Source organism: Takifugu flavidus, unplaced genomic scaffold (genome assembly GCF_003711565.1).
Source record: "Takifugu flavidus isolate HTHZ2018 unplaced genomic scaffold, ASM371156v2 ctg339, whole genome shotgun sequence".
Taxonomy (NCBI): domain Eukaryota; kingdom Metazoa; phylum Chordata; class Actinopteri; order Tetraodontiformes; family Tetraodontidae; genus Takifugu; species Takifugu flavidus.
This window is the reverse complement of record NW_026621966.1, coordinates 1-11,861: the sequence shown is the minus strand read 5'-3', so window position 1 is coordinate 11,861 and position 11,861 is coordinate 1. Positions and strand designations below refer to the sequence as shown.

The window sequence follows — 11,861 nt, the reverse complement described above, 5'->3', positions numbered from 1 at the left end:
AATGTTTTTGTGTGTCTGACCCCCACGTGACCCTGCTCAGGAATAAAGTGGGAGATGATGTTGGATGAATTTGGAATGAAGTGTTGAGTTGTGCTTTTAATGTCCTCTTGGGAAATCTCTCTATTGAAAAAGAGTTGTTTGATTTAAATGGAACAAAATAAATAGTTGTGATAAAGCCCCACCACCACCTAAGCTGACAGGTCAGGAGAGGAAGGCAACAACAGCCAAAGTGGTCAGAACATCTCAGTCTTGATTGTTCCGTAGGGGAACTGTGATCTAAACATGGTTGATTACACCAACAAAATCTTGAGTCTTCGGTGTTTCGGCCACCTCTGAGACACTAAAGCAGGACCCCACTCACACCTACAAAAAGAAGATAATTTCATGACTTCAACGATGGGAGAAATGTGGTTGTTCTATGATGTCACCTGACTGTTCACCTGCATGGCAGCTTCAGATGCAGTGAGGAGGCGCCCGGTCCAGGACAACACACTGACAGAACACATTTGCTCTCTGCTCAGCCTCTCTTACCACCACCTACTTCCAATTCAGAGAAAGCTTCCACAGACAGAAACATGGCTGCACCGTGGGCTCACTGGTGTCTCCTGTTGTGGAACAAACATCTGTATGGAAGATGTGGAAACCAAGACACTGACCTCTTTCTCTGGAACGACTCAGCCACTGGTTATAGATTGAAGGGTTTTAAAATTCAACCCTCAAGATAAAAAAGAGTTAAGGCTCTGTGTGTGAATTAACAATGTTTTAGCTTTGACTCCTCATATATTCACCCAAAATAGTCAACATTAATAATCACAGATAGGATCCATGTAGGCCTGCACTGGTGTATTGTCCCTTAGTTTAGACACTGAATGTTCTCCTTATTCAGTCATCATCTGACAGCTCATGCTGAGTTTTGAACGACACTTGTGCATTTTGCACAGACTCCAAAACTCCTTTTTGATCTTCAATAAATACTGGGCGACCTTTTGAAAAGAACAATCTTCTGGTACTCTGTGTCCTGTTTTTGGACAAAGCATGCAGACAGGTGCCTCTGAGTGGAACGGCCTTTCCTCCTCCTCCTCTTCCTCCCCGACATTGAGGCTCCGAAGAGGAGGCTGGAAAATTCCTCGTGAGGATGTCAGGGACCATGTTTTGTCCTCCCTGGAGTGTGTAGGACACATTGCAGCTGACAGAAGCCTCAAAGTGGTGATGGGTTTGAAGCTCAACAGTAAGGTGTGATGTAAGGGTGAGGGAGTGAGTCTCTGGGTGGAGTTCCCACCATTTACACCTCCATGTGCTGTGTTGTGTTTGTAGCACTCTAGTTCTGTTGTCAATATTCTACCATTTGTTTCCAATCCTTGAACCAAACCTGGACAAACGTCCATAATTCCAGTTCCGTATTCAGAGAGGTGCCTGCAGCAGCTGAGAGAGAACAACACAAGCATGGATTCATTCATCTTCATGCTCGCTGAGAACTTCCTGCTAGAGCTTCAACATCAGACTCAACAGGGTCTCCTTCTACACAAGGGTGACGTGTCTGAGCTCTAACTACACTGGTTACATCACTCAAGCACATTATCGTCATGACAACGCTCCGTTTAGGCATCAGCAGCCATCTATACATTTATGCACTGTTGCTCAGTGTAACTGCAGAGAATAAAATCAATCCAACCCAGATTGTTGATCGCTGGATCGATGTGTGTTGATCGTATCATCATCGTGGATCACATCATGAATTATCTGGAACATCGAGTCTTTCACCCTTGATGATCCTGTTGTGACATTATTAAAACACAAAATATCCTCCACATATTAAACAATAAAATAATTCTTTAATTCTTTAACTAATTTTTTAATGATAAAACAGTTCCCTCTGTTTTTACACAGCTGACATTTGAGCTCCATTCAGATGCAGCTATAAATGAGTGAGGAGGCCTGCAGGTGCATCCTGGGAAAGTACTGAGGCGTCCAGAGGCCACGCTTCACAGATGAAGCGTGAAAACTCAGTTTCACTTTATTATAGATCTGATTTTTTTGTTGTCCTGAGACAAGACACTAAAATCACTGAACTTTTATTGATTATTGTTGAAAACAACATTTGGAAGAGTCCAAATAAACAGAAAGAGTTCTTTTTCTTCAACTTGATGAGTTTTTATTGAAAGATTGTAAAAACAGAGCAGCTGCAAAGCTGCTCCAAGAGCAGCAGCTCAGCGTGACAACATTGATTCCAAGCATGCAGACTGGTCTCCTCTGACATGTGAAGCTGCTGATGCAGCACAAAGACTAAAGAAGCAGATGTGAAATGGTGCTGCTGCTCCTCCACTATTCTTCACACTCGGACTTCTTGAGGCTTTTCTCTGCAGTCTGGGAGCCCACAGACACTTTACAGGTGTAAACCTTCTGCGCGTCCCAGTCTGACGTCAGGATGGACAGATGGCTGCTGATTTGGAAAGTCTGGTCTGCTTGTTGGACAGGAGTGCTGGTGGAGATCCCGCTGCTCACTGAAGTGTCACCAAGCAACCAGCTCACCTCTGCAAAAGGTGCAGAGAGTCTGGACAGACAGACCAGAGTGGCTTTGTTGGACTGGAGCTCAGCTCTGGACGGAGGGAAGACTGTCAGGACAGGAGGAGGGAGGCTGGAGCCTGAAAATACATGAAGAAGAAATTCACACACTCACACAAAGTTCAACAGGAACTAATGAATTTAGGAGTTTGGTTGAAAACATCACAAACACACTGAGCAAATAAAACCTTCAATCTTCAGCAACAATATGAGGAAAATCTCACTAAAGCAGATATTTTACACCATTTCAGAGTCATTTTGAACATAAACAGCATCAATTAAATATTTGACCAAAGTAAAATTATAACCAGCAAATGATACAAAAATATAAAGTTATAATTAAAATGAGAATTTCAGCAACTGAATTAATTTGGGTGAATTTTACAAAACCTTTTTCACTCACTTCCATCAAACATGAGCCAAGAAACCAAAGTCAATTTAAAATACGTTAGGTAGAAAATCTCTTTTGCAGTTATTAAAAACAGGTGAAAATGAAGAAAACTCAACAATATTTGGTGAGAAACTGATTGAAATGATGTAATCTTTGGAGATGTTTCCTTTAGCTGACAGATAAAGTATCAAAGCAGGTCAAAGACTAACAGAAGAATATTTCAAATCATTTCCACACTCCACATTTCTATGAAAAAGCTTCTAGTTTGTATCAAAAGCATCAAATCTTTGTTGTTTCTGCTGAGTGTAAAAGTACTTACTGGTGACAATCAGCTTGGTTCCTGGTCCGAATACCACAGTGATTCAGTTTGTACACACAGCTGTACAAAAACCTGCTGAGAGTCACTGATGAGTGGAGACACTGAGACAAGAGAACAGCCTTCACTGGTGACATCATCATCACCATCACCATCACCATCATCATCACCATCACCATCATCATCATCATCACCATCATCATTGTTATCATCATCATCACCATCATCATCATCACCATCATCATCAATATTATCAACACCATCATCATCATCATCATCATCATCATCATCATCATCACAACAGACTCTCTGTTAGAACTTTAATCAACAAACTCTTCATCATATTCCCCATAAAGTCGTTTTGATGACTTAAAGGTGTATTTTATTGGTGATGATGGAGGATGAAGGATGAGTGAGGGAGTTGGTTTTGGTTCTTGTTATTTTCAGTGATGAAACAGCAGAAAGTTTCCAACATTCTGAAAGTTTCTCTGAGAAACTGAGTGTGAACATGAGTTGATTTGTAATTTAGTGAGACTCAACATGAGCTGATGTATCAGACACTAAAAAGCAGAAGTATTGAGTGAGGAGGTTTTTGTCACAGTCTGAATCACTGTGATACGCCCTCGCTAGCAGAGCTGTCCCATGTTCCACAGTAATAAACTGCTGAGTCTCCCTCCTCCAGATTATTGATCATCAAACGATAATCTGATGTTGACTGATGAGTAGAAGTGAATCTTGGAGATGAGAAACCAGAACCATATGTGACAGAACTCCAGCTGCTACGCCAGCTCAGTACAAACTGAGGAACTCCTCCTGGAACCTGTTTATACCAGCTAGCAGCATAGTTGTTAACAGTTCCCAGGTTACAGTCCATGGTGACTGACTCTCCTCTGCTCAGAGACACAACAGTGGGCTTCTGTGTCAGCACCGTCACAGCACTCACACCTGGAAACAACAAGAAGACATGAAGTCAAGAGAAAGACACAGACTGATGAATCCAGCATGAGCTCAGAGCTGCAGTAAGTCAGCCTCCTCACATGTTAGAGCAGTGATGAGAGTGCAGAGGCTCTCCAGCATGTTGCCACTGTGTGCTGACTATCAACCTGGAAAGTGACTTTACTGCTGACAGATTCAGGCTTTGGAGGATGAGGAGAGGAGGTGCTGGAGGAGCAATTTAATAGCCCACTGGAGCTGAGAGGGACTGACAGGAGGAGGAGCTTCTCTTCAATCTGCTGCTTCACCATCAGTGTTTCCTGCCACTGTGTCTTTTTCTCTCCCTTATTTGCATTTTGAATTTTTCGACTGCCACACAGAGTTTCTGTTCTTCTCTAAAGAAAGCTCAGCTTTAATATCCTTCCTTTACATGCTTTGTTACAGCCCAACAATGGGTCAAGTCCCCACTATGACATCTAAATGTATTTTTACCACATAGATTTGTGCATTTATTGATTTTTCATTCACCATGACTTCAGTTCTCTCCTGGCTGGACCTCAATGATGAACTATAGCAAATATACAGTAGTTTGAATAAAGATCAGATCCTTCACAACAAGCAGACTAAATAACATTGACTTCATCGAAAATTAAATAGTCACTGAGTTGAGACTGATGTGTTTTTAGCTCCAAACATTTAAAGAGCAGCTTTAATATTTTTTCCTGATGTTGGTGAATGTCTCAGGGCAGGAACGTTCAAACTCTTCCACAAAGGCTTGTGTGGCTGCAGGTTTGTGTTGTAACATCAACAGCAGAGCAGCCTTGACTCATTTAATCACCTGATCTGAGTCTTCAGACAGCTGATTGGTCAAACGGTGTCTTGATTGGTTTCATCAAACCTGCAGACTCGACCCTTTGTTGAACTACGCACATGATTTCTACCCACAGATACTAGAGATCCTCTATAAATACGCTGCACTAAGACAAGACAGTGACAGGTGACCAGGCCCACCATATGTAATTCCTGCTGGTATTAAAGCGTCAGACTCGTCACACTCATCAGACTCTGCAAAGACTCTCAGAATTCACAATCTGCTTGTGTTGTGATGTCTATTTTCCTCTCAGATGTGCTATATGTTATCAACAAACGGCTCCACCTGCACGTGGGCTGAAGGGGGTTGTTGATGATGGACTTTAGCTCAGCTAAATTCTCTACTCAACCACCTCCGTAGTGGAGAACAGAAGGCAGTTCAGGCCTCAGCCTTCAGCTCTCTCACTGCTTCCATAAGCAGCTGCAGCAAAGAAGGTGGCACCTGTGCTCCCACAGGAGATGATCACATCAGTGTCCTGGACCTCTGGAGGACACGGTCTCAGCAGGTGGACACCATGTTGGACACACTTGAAGCAGCCCATGACCTGGGAAGCTTGTCCCTCCGAGGAAAGGAATTGGTCTTGCAACCAGCGGGGCATTGGTTCAGATCCTCTGATGGGTCACGGGTTGGGGTTCCCATTAGCAAGGCACCTAGTCTTCATTGCACCCTTTGCTCTGTTTACATATTGACATTATCATGAGTAGTACACACATATTGATAATCAAGCTGTTTTTGTCCCGAATTCCCTTCCTGATCAGGGAGCATAAGATGTAGTATATTGAACATCTGCTGTTTTTCTGTTCATCTCTTCTATACATCTGTCTCTAGATCATCTAGAAGATAATCTGGTCTGAGGTGTACCAGGAGGGAATTTGTCCCCATATTTGGCTACAAAATCAGTTGCAGCCTAAAAATCCAAAATATTAAATGTGTTCAATAGTTATGACCAAGAAATCTTCACGTGTGTGAGGAGTTCCTTCTCAACACTCTATATCCTGCTCTGGTCCTCCAACACTCCGCTCTTCCAAAGTCTAAACTGTTCTCTTTGAATTACGACAAGACAGGAGGAGGAGGAGGAGGAGGAGGAGGAGGAGGAGGAGGAGGACACTTGATGCTTCCAGGAACACCAGTCAGCCCGAGGGAAGGAGGAGCAGATTTAAATACTGGAGGACACAATTAGACACAGGTGAGACACGTGAGAAACATTAAGATTGGGACAGTCAGAGACAGGGAGGACAGGATGAGACAAAGACAAAGCTGAAACTGGAGTGAACCTCAACAGACACATGTGAACAGACAAGTGAAGCAGCCTCACAGTGGAACTGTGTAAAGGTGTGTGGAGGGTTGGCGATTCAAACACCTGTTCATTCATGTGGATCACATTTCCTGTCCTAACTCAGCCCACAGGCAGTTCATCATCAGTCTAAGTGAGTTCAGGACAGTTTAGCTCATTAAATAGCAGGCTTACTCCTCATGATTTATCAAAGAGGTGTTAGATTATAGGACATAATATTAAAGGTCAAATAAACCTTTAATAATCTTACAATGGATAATTGTGCTGTTTACAGCAGCGTAAAACGATAGTACCACCACACACATGCAATGTGTATAATATAAAAAATAGAACTAAATTATTGGGAGGGGGCTGTACATGAGGGGGACAAAGTCATTGCAACAAAATTGAGATGACCGCATACAGCACAAAAGGAATATATAAACAGCTACACCCATCAATGTAGCTACATATGTTTCCAAATATACATATTCACATATCTCCATATACAGTGTCTCAGACATTTTGATTTGACAGGCTGACAGAAGCAGGTAGGAGCGAGAGACGGGTTCCTCTCCTTCTTGTCAGTTTGCTGCAGAAAGCAGAAGTATTGAGTGAGGAGGTTTTTGTCACAGTCTGAATCACTGTGATACGCCCTCGCTAGCAGAGCCATCCCATGTTAGACAGTAATAGACTGCTGAGTCTCCCTCCTCCAGATTATTGATCATCAAACGATAATCTGATGTTGACTGATGAGTAGAAGTGAATCTTGGAGATGAGAAACCAGAACCATATTTGACAGAACTCCAGCCGCGATACCAGCTCAGCACATACTGAGGAACTCCTCCTGGAACCTGTTTATACCAGGCAGCATAGTTAGTACCAGTTCCCAGGTTACAGTCCATGGTGACTGACTCTCCTCTTCGGTGGGTGCATTCCGCAACAATGCCGCACACTCCGATTTTAACTGGTGCACAGCTGACTCGGCATTTGAAGGGCTTTGGAATCAGTGTTTTAAATCTTGGGTCAAGTAATGATGATGATGATGATGATGATGATGAGAGAAGATGCTTGTGGTTTCATTCATAATTCTATTGAGGTTTATGCCAAGGTCTTTTGCCATTTTGTTTGAGTTCTGTGCCATCAGCTCACTCAAAGCATGCTTCAGCATTTTTATCAGGGGTATTATTTTTGATCCCGACACCCTCTTTTCATGTGAGAGCTCTACGGTGGCAGCATGAAAAGGTGACGGTATCTTCATACACTCAGATGCACACTCAAAGTCATTTGCAGTCAATAGGTCCAAATCTGTGGTCAGAGCAGCTGCAACTGCATCCCTCTGCTCATAAAACCGCTGCAGCATCTCATAGGTGCTATTCCATCTTGTGTCTACTTCAATTAGTTTTGTGACAGGATCTGCTGCAGCTTCTCTTTAGCGGCGGTGCTTGATTTAAAATAGGTGATCATCCGCCTCGTTTTTGATCTTATATTATCTAGCCCAGGAGTAGCATCCATGGCCTTTTTGACAGTTAAGTTTAGTGCGTGAGCCAGGCAGACAGCATGCCGCACCCGCAGAATATTTGCTGCAGCAATCATATTTGCTGCTGCATCAGTCACCAAGCACCTCACCTTCTCTTCAAGAGCCCATTCCCTTAAAAGCTCTCGAGCAGTTCCAGCGATGTTCTCTGCTGTGTGACTGATAGGAAAAGGCCGAACTCCCAACAGGGTGGTGGAGAGTTCACCTGCATGAATAGCATGACAGGTGACAGCGAGATACGCATCCATGTTGATGGAAGTCCACATATCTGCGGTCAAGCTGACACTGTCAACATTCTGCAGGGCTGCCTTGGCCTTCTCCTTTTCTTCCACATACCTCCTCTCCACCATGGCTTTAACTCCCTGCCTTGATGGAAGGGTGCATGTGGGATCCAGTTTAGCCACCAGAGCACAGCAGCCAGGATCAGACCCACAGTGAAAGGCTGGGAATCTTTCACTATGAAATCCACTGGAGCTTCATCAAGCTCCTGCTACATAAAATATGGAAGTTAGCAGAACAAGATTAATTTAGTTAATTAACTAATTCTATACACCCAAACCTGCGCAGTAAAGTTTAAAAGTTACTCTTAATATTGCCTGGAACAGCACCCACTCACCTGGTGGAAACGTCATCACAGCAGCACCACCAGCTTCATTCTCATGTTTGGCTCGGTAATGCCTCATCACTGATGACGTGTTATCATACGCCAGATGTCGGGAACAAAGCAAACATTTCACCTGCAAATTAAAAGTGTGTGTGTGTGTGTGTGTGTGTGTGTGTGTGTGTGTGTGTGTGTGTGTGGTGTGTGTGGTGTGTGTGTGTGATGTGTGTGTGTGTGTGTGTGTGTGTGTGGTGTGTGTGGTGGTGTGTGTGTGTGTGTGTGTGTGGTGTGTGTGTGGTGTGTGTGTGTGTGTGTGTGTTGTGTGGTGTGTGTGTGGTGTGTGTGTGTGTGTGTGTGTGTGTGTGAGTGAGAGAGTCCCCGAGTTGAAAAATACGTTTGTAACACCTTACCTTGTTCGGCGGCACCATTTCAAAGTGGTCCCAGACTTGAGATCTCTTCCTGGTTGGTTCCATTGCAAAGCAATACGAACGCTAATCAAATCAATCCAAAAAGGTATTGACCAGATGGGCAACGTATTGCGCTGAAAGCCCCGCCTATTGAACCGAACCAGTCAGCTGGTTCAGTTTGAATGAAGCAGTCAAGTGGTTCAAACGTCATCAGTCACGTGATTTGAAGCGCGCTCCGAAGCAATGCTTCGGAAAAAAAACACTACCGAGTTTTGGGGCGTGGTCCGAAGCCCCGCGTCAGAGGGAAAATCGCTAGTTCCGAGGATTCACGTCCTCCCCCCTCGGTTCCGCACTCGACTCTGCTCAACCCACTCCCCGAGCCTGAAACCCACTGACTTTGTGTGGGCCCTGGGCCTGAAGAACTGACTGTTTCCTGTGCTTCCTTGTCTGCCTGAGTTCCTGTTTGCCCGTGTGCTAATAAAGGTCATTACCACGGTCCAGTTTTCCAGAGTGCTGCTTTTGGGTCCTAATTGCACCCATCACACAAACTCTAATTATAGTCAGACGGAACCATGGTTGTTCTATGATGTCACCTGACTGTTCACCTGCATGGCAGCTTCAGATGCAGTGAGGAGGCGCCCGGTCCAGGACAACACACTGACAGAACACATTTGCTCTCTGCTCAGCCTCTCTTACCACCACCTACTTCCAATTCAGAGAAAGCTTCCACAGACAGAAACATGGCTGCACCGTGGGCTCACTGGTGTCTCCTGTTGTGGAACAAACATCTGTATGGAAGATGTGGAAACCAAGACACTGACCTCTTTCTCTGTAACGACTCAGTCACTGGTTTATAGATTGAAGGGTTTTAAAATTCAACCCTCAAGATAAAAAAGAGTTAAGGCTCTGTGTGTGAATTAACAATGTTTTAGCTTTGACTCCTCATATATTCACCCAAAATAGTCAACATTAATAATCACAGATAGGATCCATGTAGGCCTGCACTGGTGTATTGTCCCTTAGTTTAGACACTGAATGTTCTCCTTATTCAGTCATCATCTGACAGCTCATGCTGAGTTTTGAACGACACTTGTGCATTTTGCACAGACTCCAAAACTCCTTTTTGATCTTCAATAAATACTGGGCGACCTTTTGAAAAGAACAATCTTCTGGTACTCTGTGTCCTTTTTTTTGGACACAAGCATGCAGACAGGTGCCTCTGAGTGGAACGGCCTTTCCTCCTCCTCCTCTTCCTCCCCGACATTGAGGCTCCGAAGAGGAGGCTGGAAAATTCCTCGTGAAGATGTCAGGGACCATGTTTTGTCCTCCCTGGAGTGTGTAGGACACATTGCAGCTGACAGAAGCCTCAAAGTGGTGATGGGTTTGAAGCTCAACAGTAAGGTGTGATGTAAGGGTGAGGAAGTGAGTCTCTGGGTGGAGTTCCCACCATTTTCACCTCCATGTGCTGTGTTGTGTTTGTAGCACTCTAGTTCTGTTGTCAATATTCTCCCATTTGTTTCCAATCCTTGAACCAAACCTGGACAAACGTCCATAATTCCAGTTCCGTATTCAGAGAGGTGCCTGCAGCAGCTGAGAGGAGAGAACAACACAAGCATGGATTCATTCATCTTCATGCTCGCTGAGAACTTCCTGCTAGAGCTTCAACATCAGACTCAACAGGGCCTCCTTCTACACAAGGGTGACGTGTCTGAGCTCTAACTACACTGGTTACATCACTCAAGCACATTATCGTCATGACAACGCTCCGTTTAGGCATCAGCAGCCATCTATACATTTATGCACTGTTGCTCAGTGTAACTGCAGAGAATAAAATCAATCCAACCCAGATTGTTGATCGCTGGATCGATGTGTGTTGATCGTATCATCATCGTGGATCACATCATGAATTATCTGGAACATCGAGTCTTTCACCCTTGATGATCCTGTTGTGACATTTAAACACAAAAATATCCTCCACATATTAAACAATAAAATAATTCTTTAATTCTTTAACTAATTTTTTTAATGATAAAACAGTTCCCTCTTTTTTTACACAGCTGACATTTGAGCTCCATTTAGATGCAGCTATAAATGAGTGAGGAGGCCTGCAGGTGCATCCTGGGAAAGTACTGAGGCGTCCAGAGGCCACGCTTCACAGATGAAGCGTGAAAACTCAGTTTCACTTTATTATAGATCTGATTTTTTTGTTGTCCTGAGACAAGACACTAAAATCACTGAACTTTTATTGATTATTGTTGAAAACAACATTTGGAAGAGTCCAAATAAAGAGAAAGAGTTCTTTTTCTTCAACTTGATGAGTTTTTATTGAAAGATTGTAAAAACAGAGCAGCTGCAAAGCTGCTCCAAGAGCAGCAGCTCAGCGTGACAACATTGATTCCAAGCATGCAGACTGGTCTCCTCTGACATGTGAAGCTGCTGATGCAGCACAAAGACTAAAGAAGCAGATGTGAAATGGTGCTGCTGCTCCTCCACTATTCTTCACACTCGGACTTCTTGAGGCTTTTCTCTGCAGTCTGGGAGCCCACAGACACTTTACAGGTGTAAACCTTCTGCGCGTCCCAGTCTGACGTCAGGATGGACAGATGGCTGCTGATTTGGAAAGTCTGGTCTGCTTGTTGGACAGGAGTGCTGGTGGAGATCCCGCTGCTCACTGAAGTGTCACCAAGCAACCAGCTCACCTCTGCAAAAGGTGCAGAGAGTCTGGACAGACAGACCAGAGTGGCTTTGTTGGACTGGAGCTCAGCTCTGGACGGAGGGAAGACTGTCAGGACAGGAGGAGGGAGGCTGGAGCCTGAAGATACATGAAGAAGAAATTCACACACTCACACAAAGTTCAACAGGAACTAATGAATTTAGGAGTTTGGTTGAAAACATCACAAACACACTGAGCAAATAAAACCTTCAATCTTCAGCAACAATATGAGGAAAATCTCACTAAACCAGATATTT

The 11,861-nt window shown here is 44.0% G+C and overlaps 1 protein-coding gene across 1 annotated transcript; it reads right to left on the bottom strand.

Annotated features, from left to right (window-relative positions):
* Positions 1-2,126: 2,126 nt before the first annotated feature.
* LOC130520295 (immunoglobulin lambda-1 light chain-like) lies at positions 2,127-4,451 on the bottom strand. Its single transcript, XM_057024010.1, has 4 exons — positions 4,307-4,451; positions 3,889-4,214; positions 3,273-3,306; positions 2,127-2,642 (listed from the first exon to the last, which is right to left on the bottom strand). Exons 1-4 carry the CDS (start codon positions 4,344-4,346, stop codon positions 2,323-2,325), a joined length of 720 nt encoding a protein of 239 aa, XP_056879990.1. The 5' UTR covers positions 4,347-4,451; the 3' UTR covers positions 2,127-2,322.
* Positions 4,452-11,861: the final 7,410 nt, after the last annotated feature.